At 45.8% G+C, this 15,785-nt stretch overlaps 1 protein-coding gene across 1 annotated transcript in view; it reads right to left on the bottom strand.

Moving 5' to 3' along the window:
- The window catches only part of ADAM17 (ADAM metallopeptidase domain 17), a 29,292-nt gene extending 15,515 nt beyond the window's left edge, over positions 1 to 13,777 (bottom strand). The window contains exons 1-3 of the mRNA XM_072331729.1: positions 13,526 to 13,777; positions 1,447 to 1,579; positions 528 to 661 (exon numbers count right to left, since the gene is read on the bottom strand). Of these exons, the coding sequence (XP_072187830.1) occupies positions 528 to 661; positions 1,447 to 1,579; positions 13,526 to 13,622 (364 nt within the window). The 5' untranslated portion in view covers positions 13,623 to 13,777. The remainder of the gene's footprint in view (positions 1 to 527; positions 662 to 1,446; positions 1,580 to 13,525) is intronic.
- Positions 13,778 to 15,785: the final 2,008 nt, after the last annotated feature.

Below are 15,785 nucleotides of genomic sequence, written 5' to 3'. Positions count from 1 at the left end.
ACAGCACCAGAAGAAATCCACCACACCACAAAAGACAACATAAAAATCAAACCAACTTAGCAGAAGTGTTAGTGTTAGACTAAAGTGGAGCAAAACAGCCCTTCTTTCCAGGACAGTAGCCTCCAATGAAATCACATTAAAGTGGTTTAATGTAACAACATGGGCAGTGCTGCATCATCACTACCTGGGATTTGCTTTCTGTGACAAAAAACACTGAAATCCCACATTCTCCACTAATAAACAAAGAAAATCACAAGCTGCTGCCTGTGCAAACTGTATGTTCACATGCTGCCAAGCTCAATGGAAGAGTCCAATCTTAGAAGCTTGGTACAAGAGATTAAAAAATAAACAAAACAAAACAAAACACCCAAGCCACAAGAAAACCTGAGGGGCAGAAGAATAAAGGCTGCGTATTCATCCTAACCATATCTGATGAAAACGAGCATAATGTAGCATTTACTGTGACCAAGTGACTGAGGCACAGCTGCCCCTTCTCAGCCCTGACACACAGACTGGTCCATACTAACCAACAACATGTCCCGTGAAAAAGTCTTGCCATTGAACACGATACTCCTTTTCCTTGCCTTCACCATCCACAATTAATGCTTGAAATTTTTCTGAAAAGTGTTCAGCAGTTGCAGTTAAGTACAATTTAAAGTGCCTGTAAAAGAATTTACTTCCATTTATTTTTAAGCAAAAGACACGCACAAAAGTTTCCATTTTACTGAAGGCCCAAAAGAAGTTAGGAAGCATTAACTCCGATAAGCAAAGTATAGAAGCATATATTATGTAATTCAGAACTGTAAATCATTAGTACATCTATAGGGCATTTTTCAGTGTTCAAGATGTTCAATTTTAAAGATAAAAAGAAACAAAAAAAATCAACACAAGAGTCAAGGATTGCTCACGATGCACCTTTTCCATATGCATTCAAGCAAAACCTGACACTGCTAACAAATCTAACCAAAGGAAAAGCAGGTCAGGAGATTTGCTCATCTATTTTAAGTTACATTTTCACAAGGCTCTCATTTACTACTGCGTGGTAGGAGCAAGATTAAATCACTGCAAAAGGAGAATCTCTTGGGCAATATGACACACTTTTCCCAAGCTGAAGATGCAGATTTTCAGTAACCAAAGGCCAATCAAGTTAGGCAGTGTTACCAAGATGAGGTAAAAGAGGAATCCAACCCCATCCGTGACAGCAAAACTAAACCTAAGAACAAAGCAAGAGCAAACAGAGATCGCTGCCATTTCAACAACCAGAATCCAGATGTATTTTTGTTTCCTGAGTCTCTCTGAAGCCATTCACGCAGCCATGCAGACCACTAACTTAAAAGAATGGGCCAGTCATGATAGCAACCACAACAACTATTTCTGAATTAGGAACTGTGTGCATTGATCTCAAGCTGAAAGACAGTATTACTTCATTGCTGATTATTTAATTACCTTTGCAGGGCTGAGAAACTTAAAAGCCTCTCTACATGAGTCTCAGGCTGGAGGTCTCTCTTCTTCAGTGAGTGCTGCTGGATACTGGACTGAGAAAGGATGTCATAGTCTGAGAGCATGGATTCAACTGCATCTGCAAGAAAAACAGAAAGTTTGATAGCTTCAAGAGGCTCTTTCACAAACGCAAACAGCAAACCAGAGCCTGCTATAGCAAGATCACAGTTTGCTCTAATTTTAGGATGACTGTTGTGCATTTCTGTAAAGGCACATTTTGTGCAGTCAAGTAGAAATCATAGCATGAAACAAAAGACGTGATTAGAGAGAAACAGAATTTAATTGACTTCTTAGAGAATTCTTAGAGCAACAAGGCCATCACTTTTACTGCTACGGCTGTGCAGAGCTCATGCCCTCCTGGAAAGCAAGCAGGAAAGAACACTCCCCACAGCTCTGGGATGAATAGCTTCTCATCTTCACCTGCTGTTCTCCATCCCATCCATGGCAAAACATGATTTAAACGGAGGAAACTTCTACCACATTCACAGCAGGTCAGGACTACAGTTAATACCTCTTCATCCACCAGCAGCCAGAAAATAGCTTCGTCCATCAGAAATAACAAGCCAGGCACCTCACATGAGGCATCTCCACACTTCCCAGTCACTTATCATCACACAGAACTTTGACTTCCCTCCTCCAAACAAGAAAACTTCAGAGGAGGGAGACAAAGAGCATGAAAACCATGCACAAATCACAAATTCAAGTCAACATTCAGCAGACGCTTGCAAATTTAACAAGTATACAAGCACCTTTGGCAAACAGCATTTACTCCAGCCAATAAGCCCTCCTGCACTCCTTTGCCAGACACAAGAACCTGCACTTCTCCTTTCTGCAGCACCCAAATCTGGGTGAGATGTTTGCCTTTGCTTCCACAGCTGGTGCTGTGGAATTTGCAATTCCACAGAGGCTCCCTGTATCCAGTTCACTGTTTTCCTCCCCTGCTCCAAACGAGGAGTCAGCCACTGGCTCACAAGAGGCAGAAGGGCTTCTGTTCTTCCTTAATTTTTAAAAATCTCCCTCTTTCTCCAAGTCCAGTTGTGCTTTAAAGCATAAGAATTTCCAGCACTTAAAAGGGAGTTCATAAGCAGGAGGGAGACTGACTTTTTACATGTGACGGGACAAGGGGAAATGGTTTAAAACTAAAAGGGTGGGGCAGGGAATTGAGACTGAGTGGGCTTTGAAGTCCCTTCTAGTCTCAAGCCATTCTGAGATTCCATCACACCCCTCTCAGTCCCATACCACCAAAGGCAGGACCCCACGGCCTGCTGACAGATGGCCAATCTGTCTGTGTGTTCTCCCACCCGAAGCCACCAGGCCACAACTCCTGAGCTGCTCCTTAGCACGTGGCCCCTCCCTGTAATTTGGCAACACAGGAAAGGCAGTGCAATTGCAATTCCCTGATTTCTGTTTACAACACACAGGTGGAGAGCAGCTGCAATCGATTACCAAGCATTTCGGGTTATATGCAAAAGCAAGTTTCTACCACCTTCCTCTGTGGGATGTGGTAACTGATTGCTTATGGCAAGGCATCTTGTCACAAGTGGCTGCACCTAGGAGAAGGGCAGCAACAGGCAGGGAGAAACAAATATGAGAAACTCTAGTCTTAAACTCTTTCTAATTAAATCTGAGGTGCAGTGCCACTGCACTGTGCTGGTCAGGGCCTTGTGCAGGAACTGCTGAGCCAAGGGGCACGACCCCAGCTGCACAACACAGCCACAGCTGCTGCCTTCTGCTCCGACTTACAGAGCACTGCCCCAAAACCAGAGGAAAGCCACAGCTGAGAGCAAGATGCAGTCGCCACCACAGCCAGTCAGAACGACCTGAGTCTCCATGTTGTGACCTGCGAAGTCAACTAAAGAAATCACAGTTTTATTTAGTAGGCAGAGAACTTCAGAAGTCCCACTCCACCTCAGCAAGGGGCGAGCACAGAAGTACAGAGCCGTGCCGTGAGTAAGGTGTTCTGTTAGAGTAACAGCTGAAACGGGGCACTCCTATTTCCTGGGACACTGAAACAAGAATGCACTTGTTAACATTTCCTTCTTCCTAAATTTGTTTGCTTTCATTTCACTTGCAACATGTAATTAACTCCTAAGACAAGCTGCTGCTAGACATACATCAGTCGGCTTATTCAGGTTATCAGACAGATGTGGAAATTAATAGATTCATAGCACGCAAACCCCATTTTTTCTGTTAGATTTTCATGCTGTGAAAATGAATCCATGCTCATGACTTATTAAACGTAACAGATGAAGTGCCATTCTAAATGAAACACAGAGGTGTGCGGAGCCCGTCTGTAGGCAGCCCATGGACAGGAGCCATTGTAATCCCAGAGCTCACTACTTTTGAGTTTAATGATCCACCTGGCACTCCCGCTCCATTATCTCCACTGTGGTCCAGGAGTCACTCCCTGTGGGCTTCAATGCACTGAGCTGACTCAGGTTTTCCCAAACCACATTCCCGTGGTTCCTTCCCTTCCATCCCCTCCTAGATTTCTGCATTCCTCTCTTTTTGGCGAGGGACGCCTTACCTCCAGCATGAAACCCTAATATTTACATCTTCATTTTTATTACTTTCTGATAGCCAGCCTTCATCCCACACACCTTCCCTAGCGGGGGAACCCCTAAAACACATGCTGAAAAAGCTCAGGTCTGCAAGAGAAACAGAAGGTGAAAGAACATCGGTGACAGAGACAAAGCCAAAGCCAAAGCAAACCCACAGCAGTGACTTGTCTCCTCCTCACAACTTTTGGTTCTTCCTTTTTTTTCACCCCACTTCCAGGCTAAGTTTACTGCCCCAAAACTACCACTTAATGCAGGAAAGTATCTTCCAAACAAATGATGGGCTACCGGGCGTTGTATCAGACTGCTCCACCAGCAAAGAGCTCAAGAAGTGCTGGCCAACAGCTCAGAGGAACTGGAAGCCACTGCCTGTTTTTTTTTTAAAGAAGATGTTTCTCTTCAAGTGTTCTGCTTCCAATTCAAATACCAATGGCATCTTTCTCCAACCACACTGGCTTTCATAAGCAGAACAGTGAATTCCCATGATCTCATGCTCAATCTATTGCCCTGAAAGCAACAAGTAAATGAGGCAAGTCAGCCATTTCATAAGCATTCTATTGAATTACATTATTTATGCAGAGGTTAAGCTTATCTAGAGACACGAAGTTTGAAACTAGAAGATTTAATTAATACCTTAAAAAATTCTCGATAGTTATCCCAAGTCTTTTCAACCTTAACAGTAAGAGGTAAAGAAAGTCTGCAGCACCCCACCTAGAACAGCTGCCCTTGGACTTGCAGTAACGTCCAGTTGGACTTTTTACACAGGCAAATAGCAATAGGACAAGGGGGGATGGTTTTAAACTAGAAGAGGGAAGATTTATCTTAGATGTTAGATGTCTGATTTATCCCAGGTACTTACACAAACTGGGGGAAGATCTCCTTGAGAGCAGCCCTGAGGAAGACTTGGGGGTCCTGGTGAACAAGAAGCTGGATATGAGCCAGCAGTGTACACTTGCAGCCCGGAAGGCCAACTGTGTTCTGGGCTGCATTAAAAAAGGGGTGGCCAACAGGGACAGGTGGGTGATTGTCCCCCTCTACTCGGCATTTGTGAGGCTGCATCTGGAGTACTGAGCCCCTGCCTGGAGCCCCCAGTACAGGAAGGATGTGGAGCTCTTAGAGAGGGTCCAGAGGAGGGCCACTGAGATGATCAGAGGGCTGGAGCACCTCTCCTATGAGGAAAGGTTGAGGGATCTGGGCTTGTTTAGCTTGGAAAAGAGAAGGCTCCAGGGAGATCTCATTGTGACCTTCCAGTACTTAAAGGGAACAAATAAACAGGAGGGGGAACAGCTGTTTACAAGGGTGGATAGACACACTGGAGACAGGCTGGCCCAAGGAGGCTGTGGATGCCCCATCCCTGGAGGCAATAACAGCCAGGTTGGATGTGGCTCTGGGCAACCTGGCCTGGTGGTCCTACATATAGAAGAGGGGTTGAAACTGGACAATCATTGTGGTCCTTTTCAACCCAGGCCATTCTCTGATTATGATTCTATGTCAGGAGGCAAGTCTTTATCCAGAGGGTGGTGACGCCCTGGCACAGCTGCCCAGAGAGCTGTGGGTGCCCCATCCCCACAGGTGCTCAAGGCCAGGTTGAGTGTGTCCTGGGCATCCAGAGCTGGTGGGGGGCAGGCAGCCCATGGCAGGGGTCAGAACTGGGTGAGTTTTAAGGTCACCTCCAGCTCAACCACTCTGTGATTCTATGAGGAGATCCATCTGTGGGAAAGCTGTTCCATAGTCATTTGTTACACATGTTGTTACCTCTTCCTCCAGTACATCTGGTACAGAGCCACCAGCAGACAGAAAACAAATGGAACTGAAGTGCTCTCACCTTCTGTGAAAAAGCCCATGCATGCTCCTAATGGTTTCGAGAAATCATTTCACTTATTTCCTCCAAAACAACTGCTGATTGGCTCAGTGAGTATACACAAGCAGAACTTGTGAGAGAAACAGGTTCAAGAACTCAATAGGTATCAGCCTGCTTATAAGACATTGCATGATAAAGGCTTTGACTAGTCAAACACATTTCTATACACTCATCAGTAAGTCTGGCCAGCCACATCGGCAATACTAATGCTGAGCATTCCAAAAGGCATGTTTTTGAGCCGTCCCTAACTGCAATCAAATTGCTAAACCACATCAGGAAGGAGTGCCTGAACTTAGTCACCGTGCAGCCAGACAAAGCCTCCAGGTGCACTTACCTCCCAGCCTGAGGACTGTGTAAGGCAGGCAGCAGATTTACTGCCTCTCCGATGAAGGAAGCTGGTCTGCTTTTCCTGCAGTTTTAACTACCTTATTCACAGGACACTTTCAGAAGTGCCCAGCGATGGCTACTGTGAAAGAGCTAGAAGTCTACAAAACAACCTTTAGCTCATCTCAGGAAAAACTTGTTCATACAACTGTACCCTTCTACTACTCCAAAGCTTTTCCATACAGGGAAATATTCATCAGTTTCTGGGCAGTATTTTTCTTTAAGAGTGCAGATTTTGTTTGGCAGAAAACACATAGATTATTAAGCTGCTCTTTCTGGTTATTTTGAATACAGCTGAACCTCCCCCAAATGGTTTCTATATGTTACCTCACAAACTGCCAACCTTGGAAATTTTCTCCTTCACTACACACCTCATAAATGGAGACCAGGAAGGAACACGAGGTTTTTCTGTTTGATTTAGTATCTCAGTCTGTCTCACCTGTGAAAGCAGGGAGTGCAATACCTGCTCAAATACTGACATTATGAAGATAAGGAAGCCCCCTGAACTAACAATCTCACATTCGAAGTGAAACAAGGACAATACAGCTGGCTTATCTTAAACCTGAACAGCACATGATGCTCAAAAACCCCCAAATCACGAAGAGCCAAGTCACCAGATGCAGCCTTCTCATTTATCTGGCTCTCCAAAAACTGTCATTCTCACTACTGAGCTTACAAACCACAGGACCCTGCTGCTTCCCAAAGAAATAAATATTTATATATATATATATATATATATATGTATAATAAAAAAATAGGAGTGAAGTTGATTCCAAGCAAATAATAATTACTGTCTGGACTACCGTGGTGAGATCAGTCCCCTCCTCCCTGACCGCACTTTTCCTTTTGGATATAACTGTGCACTCGTTCAAATGCGGCCTTCCAAAACTCAAGGCATATCATAGCACTGAGGGGCAGAGCTTGACAGCTTCGGCAAAAATCTGTATGACAAAAAAGGAAGGCAGGGAATGCAGAGGATACTAAGAACTTGCTCAACATTCCATTAATTGTGGATCAAAACTGAGTGGGTGGCTGCTATAGGTGCCTCCCTGCAGAAAAGAGCCTCCTTCCCCTCTCAGCCCCTAGGCCACATACCTGCGTAGGTTAATGCAAGTTTCAAGGAGGTAAAAAAGGATAACATACTAAACGCAGCACTGGAAGGCAAAGATGGACATTGTGATCAGAAATGAGGACATGAGCCACACAAACACAGGCCGAAAAGTGGAGAAGTTGCAGGCAGACAAGCAGTGCAGTCACATACATGTGCAGGAGTGACAAACATCAGGAAGATAATCAGAACCATTGGTATCCAGAGGATTGCAGGAAATCCCCACACCGAGCAAGTTAACCAAGAGCACAAGAGTGAAATCGGGATGAGTCACTTCTGCTACCAGCCACAAACAGCAGCACTCAGCTGTCTGCTTTTAACTGTGGGAGAAAAGAAAAAAATACTACAAAGATCAACCATGAATGCAAAGAGACATTTCACTTCTGATTGCTTATAGCGTTTATATGCTTAAACCAAAGCCACAGAACCATGTGGATACGTTCTCACAACAAAAATCTGGCAATAGCTAGTTTATAACAGTTGTAGTGTTGAGGTTCCTCACTCAGCCAACTTTAAGTTCTACTCCGAGGAATTACACTTTGATCATATTTCTTTATATTTCTCAATTGAAAATTAAAATACTGACTGATTCCCATGAACAAGAAAAAACAAGCCAAAGAAAGTACTTTGGCAAAGCTTTGGTAGCGAGGGGGCTGTAAGGGTGCCCTCTGTGAGCCCATGGTGGAGCAAGCTGGCTTCCTGCAGCCCACAGGCACCATGCAGAGCAGATCTCCAAGAACAGCAGTGGTTGTTGCCTGGAGGAGGCCGCAGCCCATGGATATCTCTGCAGGAGTAACCCCCAGATGGAGCTGCAGCCCAAGGAGAGCAGCCCACAGTGGGGCAGGAGGGATGGGGGAGTTGCTACCTGTGGGTCCCTACGCTGAAGCAATCCTTGAAGGGTGGGCCCTGTGGTACAGAGCCATGTCAGAGTAGTGCATGGAGAGCTGCAGACTGTGGGAAGGCCAGGTGGGATTAGCTCAGGAAGGACAGCATCCTGTGGGAGGGACCTACATGGAGAAGGAGCGACCAAGGAGTGGCAAAGACAAAGTGTTATGAACTGACCACAGCCCCCACTCCCTGGGATGTGGGGGAGAACATGTTTTTAGCTCGGCTTCAGTTCTCACAGGTCTATCCTGTTAGTAACAGGCTATAAATTATATTACTCTCCCCATACTGAGACTGTCTCAGCCATGACGGTAACTGGTAAGTGATCTCTCTGTCCTTATCTCAACCCTTAAGCCCTTTTCCGCTGTATTTTCTGCCCCTCTTCCTTTGAGGATGAGAAATAAGACAGCAGCTGTGGAGTTCAGCTGTCCTTCAGAGCGAAACCACCACAATCAAGTACCTCTACAGAAACAGCCACTTACACACAGCACAAAAATCAGCCACGATTTACGCTCAGTAAGACAGGCCATGTCTACAAGAAGCATTCGCTGTTTGTGTGGGAGACAAGGTGTACAGGAGGCCATAACTGCACACGTTTATTCCAGCTTGTAATGCTGCCTGTGGAAAACACTGCCTCTAAGAATTCCTGCAATGACCAAAACCATCCCACAGCACCCTGGGCTGGCAGCACACACCACAACACACTGCTGTTCAGGCAGCACACACCACAACACACTGCTGTTCAGGTAACACACACCACAACACACTGCTGTTCAGGCTGCACACACCACAACACACTGCTGTTCAGGCTGCACACACCACAACACACTGCTGTTCAGGCTGCACATCCTTTCCCTGTGTGGTACACTGTAATGCACACCCCATCCCCCCACCAAACTTCAACTTTTGGAGTGAAACACTGCTAAGCCAGCTCAAACCAAAATAGCTGTTTTGCTATGCAGAGCATTAAAATAGGATAAGAAATGGTAACAGAATGACAGACCACAGAATTACTTACATTATCTGCCCCTTACATAGGTCTTGCCCCATTTTCTAACACACAAACTTCCATTCAGAAGGACAAAGTTTGATCCTGCATAAGGATTTTGTCAGCAGTTATCTCACTGCACACTGCTGACATGAAGGTAAACTTCCAGCCCCCTCCCTCCTCTACAGATAGCTACGTTCCTGGCTTTAAGGACCTCCCATGCTTTGTCACACTGAGGGTGATGGATAACTCAAAACTGACTGCAGATGATTTTATGCTGCCTTCTGCATCACTAAGCTCCCCCAGTTTATCCATCATCACCACCATTATTCTTTTTCATTCAACAAGACATAAATTATGGTCTCTTAAAGTACGTCACATAGATTCACACTGAACCATTTTAATCAGTCACTTCTTTATCTGATGCAATTCATTTTGAGTTGTGTGAGGTCTTTGATAAGTATGGAGATAAAACAACCGAAGGCCCAATCATCTGCCTCAGAATCTCTTATTGATCTTTTCTATATTGCACAAGTGAGCAATGCAAAGAATGCTGCCTGCCCAAGACAGCAACAGCTCCTGCATTTCTACTAGCTCCCTACCTAGCTTATGTTGTTACATACAGTTAGACTACATTCTGGGCAATCCTGGGTTCATAACACTTTGTGGCAATGTGCTGCAATGGAAAATGGACTAAAGCAGTTCAGTTGTACCAAAACAGTCAACAGCACTGAAGCTGGATATTTGTGCTGCTGTTCTTTTCAAGAACATGAAGCCCCGTTATCATTCAGACATGCTTGAGCTGCAACAAACAGTGTAGGTATAAGGCCAAATAAAAAAAGAGCTGGCATTACATTTTCAAAGGCAAAACTATAGTAAGTCATTGTTTTGGCCAGTACAGAATCACAGAACATCCCAAGCCGGCAGGGACCCAGACCTGAGTCCAACCCTGGGCTTCACACAGGACCACCCAAACCCAAACCCTGTGTCTGAGAGCAGTGTCCAAATGCTCCATGATCTGGTACTTGGGGCCATGCCCACAGCCCTGGGCAGCCTGTTCTGTGCCCACTGCCCTCTGGTGCAGACCCTGTCCCTAATCCCCAGCTGCCCCCCCCCAGCACAGCTCCATGCCGTTCCCTCAGGCCCTGTCACTGCTAACAGAGAGCAGAGCTCAGCACTGCTCCTCCACTCCCTATGAGGAACACCACTTCCAGACAAACTGGGGGCAGTTCAGACTGAGGCTGATGTGCTCCTACGTCCAACCCCCAGCCTGTGCACAGCCTCTCCCAACTCCACACACACAGGGCAGTCACACTGTTAGTGAGAACAGGGAGCAAATGACACAAGTTACTCCAACAGAAACACTCTGCCCCTTACCAAAAGATGGTGATCCGCTTCCAGGCAGCTTAGTTCCACTCACAAAATGAGGAAAGATCAGCAAGCAGGACTGTGGCAGTCCCAATTTAGATCAGTTTAGACTGCTGGAGCACCACACCCTAACATTCTTTCAGCTGAAAAATGCTAGGAAATGACACAAGTCTTTTTCATCTACATATTCTACCCTATCCTGTCAAATTCTGTTTTCACTCAATAACACTTTTTTTCTTGCTGAAAAAAAAAAATAGCTTTTAAAGAGATGAGCACTAAAGCTCTTAGCCATAAAACAACAGCCCTTGAAACTTCATGAAAGCGACCACTCATCAGAGATACAAATTATTTCAGTCCAGAAAACTCAACCTTGGGTTAAACAGAACAAAGTAGAAGCTAATACAAAGAAAAGATGATATTTCAGAAATGAGCTGTGTGCAAGGTTACGGGAACAGAACTCTGGCAAAAGATGAACATAAAATCAGAACCAAGCGGGATTTTGCAGTGTGTCAAAAACAAAGCTATCATCTGAAACAGCCATCAGCATCATCAAAAGAACAACCTGGAGAAATAACAAAAGGGGCGCCTAAACCAGCTAAGCTGCAAAGATGACCCCAAGGCTGGATGCTAAAGAACTGCACCAAAAAAGAACCAAAAGATCATTGACTTTTGCTTCCCTGACAAACAGATAACAACAACAAAGCGAGAACTACTAGACCCGTGGCTAAGTGAGCAGTCTCCATAGTCTTTATAGAATTAGCACTTATTAATGAGCCTCCTGAAAGGATGAAATTCAGCGTGTGAGTTAAATGCAAGAAAAAAATCCTTACTTACATGCTTGTGCAAAGTACTTCAGCACAGTTACTGCTACTCAAGGAAAAAGTCTTGGAATGACTATTAAACAACAAAAGAAGAGGCCAAAATAAAAAGCATTAATCACTGTGCTTCATCGTTAGTAACCCGTGGCAGCTCCATATCACAAATGCTGGCTGCAGATCTAGCCATACACCTCAAATAAATAGAAAGCCACACCAATACAAGGTGCATACATGAAAGGAACAGAGAGCAGTAAAGTCGTGAACTTTTTCCCACGCTAAGAATTGTTATACAGACCAGACCAACATTTTCTCACTTGAAAAAAACAAAGGTGACAAATTATAAACGTCAGCAAGTCGCTACAGCGAGGGGAAAATGACTGATTGATTGTTCCGTATTCACTATTTATGGCAACAGAACCCAAGAATGATGGTTCAGAAGCAAGCAGAAGAAGGGAGTTTCTCTTCCACACATTACTTAATAAAATGGAAGAGCTCATAGTCCAGGCATGGTGGATGGATGGCAGGAGTACAACAGAATCAGGTAAGGTAACTCAAGTCTGTAGCAAACAGGTCCTTTAGAAGGCATAACATCTGATGACCCAAGACAAAGCCTCTGCCTGAAGAAGCCCCTGACCTTGATGCTAAAGGGATATGCTGTATTTGTTGTGTTTTGCTACACTTCCTGGAACACCCCCAGCTAGGTGCTATCCCCACCAGTTTCCTGCAGTGACTAACTGCTGTGGCCTGCACAGAACAAAAAGTCAACCCGAGGTGTGGGAGAGCGACAGAGGCACAGGCTGGTACCTGCCTGCTGTCCAAGATCTACACAAGGAAGTGGGCCCAGAGCAGTCGCTGGCACCTGGAGACATCTGAGCGGGCAATAAGTGACCACAGCCTCTGCTTCTCCACGGGGAGAAGCTCATGCTTATCACACAGAGATCTGCCACTTCTTCATGTGGGAGATGACACACTGTTTTTCCAGAAGTAACAGAATGTTGAACCAAAGGGACATACCTCAGAACTCTTGATACAAGATAAGGTTTTGACTGTGGTTAAAGAATGAAGTATGCACATTACTGAGAGATAAGAGGAGACTCTGGCTGGTAGGTTAATTTGCGTACTCTCCTCCCTTGGGGATATGACTGGGGGAGAGTGAGATACCAAGGGTAAAGGCTGTAAGACATACATACGCACCCAGAACTGCATAAGAAGAAACAAACTTATCTGGCAGATACACGGTGGGAGATCACGGCTTGGCAACCGTTTTATGGATTCTGATCACTTGGAGAAACAAAGAGAAATGGACTCTGTCAACTGCACAGGGGATGTGTGTGCAAATAAAGCAGACCCGGCAGCAGGGAAGGTGTGAGAGCTACAACTGTGTTTCTGCAACTGAAAAATCCCACGGACCTGCTAGCTGGTAGATAAGCAGAAAGCAGGAGGCTCCAGTGTCAAGATTAGGGAAATGGATGGGGCAGACATGATAAATATTTAGAAAACTAGCAAAGGTCGGGAGGTAACAAATTATGGAGCGATAATGGGAGGGAGATAGCAAGCCTTGGATAGATTGTGATCCTGGAGTACTCAATCAGTGATGAAACGGGAGGAACACTTAGTGTCAGCAGACAGGGGATACGAGGCTGTGATGTGTTTCTGGCTGCACACTCCTGCTTGCAGGACGCCCACCACTGCAATCACAAATTAAAGCTTCTTCACACGAGATCCAGTCTCCAAATAAATCATTTGAGTTATTTCTCACGTTTATTCCCACATAAGCGTTCCAGGTATGGAAACTAGAGAAAACAACCTTGTCCCACTTCAAGCTTCCTAGAAGTCACCCTCAGCTCCAATAGCTCTCTCCACACTGAGGCCCGAACGCTCCGTACCGGTGGCAGCGGGACCGCAGGGCCTCCAGCAGCCCCAGCCCTGCCCCCACGGCCCTCCCCGTTCCGCTCAGCACAGTGCAGAGGCCGCTCTCCCTCACACGCACCCCGGGCACACGGCAGCGCTCTCCCCCCACCTCCTCCCTCCCTATCACACCGCCCTGCCCCTTACCGTAGCGCTGCTCGCGCGGCGGCCGCCCCAGCGCCCGCAGCCCGTCCGGCGCCCAGAGCAGCACCAGGGCAGAGACCAGCCACAGCCGGAGCCTCATGGTCCGAGCGCGCGGCTCCCTCCCGCTCCTCCGTCCGCCCGCTCCTCTGTTCCGCCGCTCACATTCGGTCCGGCCAACTCCGGGCCCCGCCCGCTGCACCTCACGCCGCGCCGGGCCCGCCGCCCTCCAGGGCCCGTACCCGGAAGCGCGGCCGCGCGCGGAGCACTGTGGGTGCGGGCGGAGCCGCCATCTTAGGCGGCGGGCGGGAGGTGTGAGGTGGGGTTGGGCTGCTGCGCAGGCGGCTCGTGGGGCTCCGCTTTGTCTCTTGGTGTGGGGGGTGTTCATTGCTCTTCTGTGAACAGTTCCAGTTTTACCAGATAGAGGGATGGGGACGGTGTTGAAGATACGGCCGTGTACTGGATATACAAAGTGGCATGATTGCTTTTTGTGTTCTCTTGGTTGTTTTTTTTTCCCTAAATGCTCTGTAATTCACTGTGCTGTTGAATGCTGCTGAGCACTGAGCTGCCGCTGTCCTACAAATACCTACTAGGATTGCAAGGTCTCACGCCTCAAGTGTAATGGGCTGCACTGACACCAATATTCTACATGTCATATGGAATGATTTTTTCCCCACTTGCCATCACTTTGCATCTCTCAGTACTGAAAATCATCTGTTGTTCTATTGCCAGTCAGTGCAGGCTCAGGTCAGTTGCCCAGATGTAAGTTCTGCTTCAGAGAACGATAGCATAGTTTGGGTTGGAAGGGACCTTTAAGATCATCCAGTTCCAACCCCCTGCTGTAGGCAGGAGCACCTCCTCTAGACCAGGTTGCTCACAGCCCCATCCAGCCTGGCCTTGCGTGCTTCCAGGCAGGGGACATCCACAGCCTCACTGGGCAACCTGTTCAGTGTCTCACCACCCTCACGGATGATGTAGGGTATCTTACCAAGGATTCAGAAGAACATGTGTCTGCATGAGGTTCTGTGCCAGAGCCATTAAGATGTCTCCCATACTCTACAGCATAGCTGTGGCTAATTGAGCCCTGATTACTGAGAGGTTCTACGGTTCTCAGCCACACCTCGTCTTTCCTTCCATGAACAACACGGTATCAGCCTTTGTCTTCTCAGTCCTCACCTCCTTATTCAAATTATTTATGAGTAAGCGCTCAGATATGAAGGTACATTGGTGACTTCCTTTCACAGTTCTCTAGGTGCATTCCAGAACTCACGAGCTTCTGGCACTTGATACACTATGATTATTGAAATCCCTTTATCCTCTTGAAAATGATTCATTGTTGAGTTTTACACCTTTTCCCTTCACTGCCATCCATGATTTCTATCATAACCCTCAAAGGCTTCTTTTTTTCCCCCAAAAAAATGAAAAGTTGTATTTCATTTAGTCTTCTCTCACACGGGCTATTGTTTCACATTTATGTTTATCCTTGTTGACTCTTTCTGTTCTTTTATATATATCTGAGGTATATAAACTCTACCACTACTTAATGTCTAAATTCTTCCGTCTTTCCTATTTTTAAACTAGTACTGTGTGCAGAGTAGAGATTTCAGTAAGCTGAAATTCCACCCAGATGTGTTTTTCTTCCATTTATTCCTTATCTCACAGGGACACGCTAACAACAAAAGTTGTTAGCCCATCAATATTTTTAGGGCTGTGGAGTAGCTGTGATTTGTATTCTGACAAAATCAAGCACAACGGAGTTGTAGATGAAGATATTTAGGCACTGAAATCAGTATAGCAGTAAGTAGCAAATTAAAAAGTGCAATTGATTTAGCAATATTGCTTGCTCCGTGTTAATAAGAAGCAGTGATTTTGTATCAATAGGTTAGTCTGATGCCATATCCGGGCACAAATTTTGTTTTATTTGGGGGATTTATACAAACATAGCACCATGTCTACTAGTACAAGAAGACTTTCAGAGCTCGCTGATACCCAATATTGATAGGAATGCGTTCTTCCCCCATTACGGAATTATAATTGTTATTTGTGTGGTTAAGAGCTAAACAGGGATATTACAAGTACATGGGGAGATGACGAAACGTGAATGGGGACACAGCATTTCATGTGTTTTGGTGAAAGACACAATCTCACTAACCAGCACCATTCCTAAAATACACTGTTTAGTGATTTGATTAGAAAGGAAGCTAGATTTTATGGCAGGCCCTGGAGAATGGCTGAGAATTACCTTTGTTTTGTGCGTGTTTGAATA

This window comes from Excalfactoria chinensis, chromosome 3 (genome assembly GCF_039878825.1).
Source record: "Excalfactoria chinensis isolate bCotChi1 chromosome 3, bCotChi1.hap2, whole genome shotgun sequence".
Classification (NCBI taxonomy): Eukaryota; Metazoa; Chordata; class Aves; order Galliformes; family Phasianidae; genus Excalfactoria; species Excalfactoria chinensis.
Note: the sequence above shows the minus strand (reverse complement) of the source record. Positions and strands in the feature narration are given on the sequence as shown.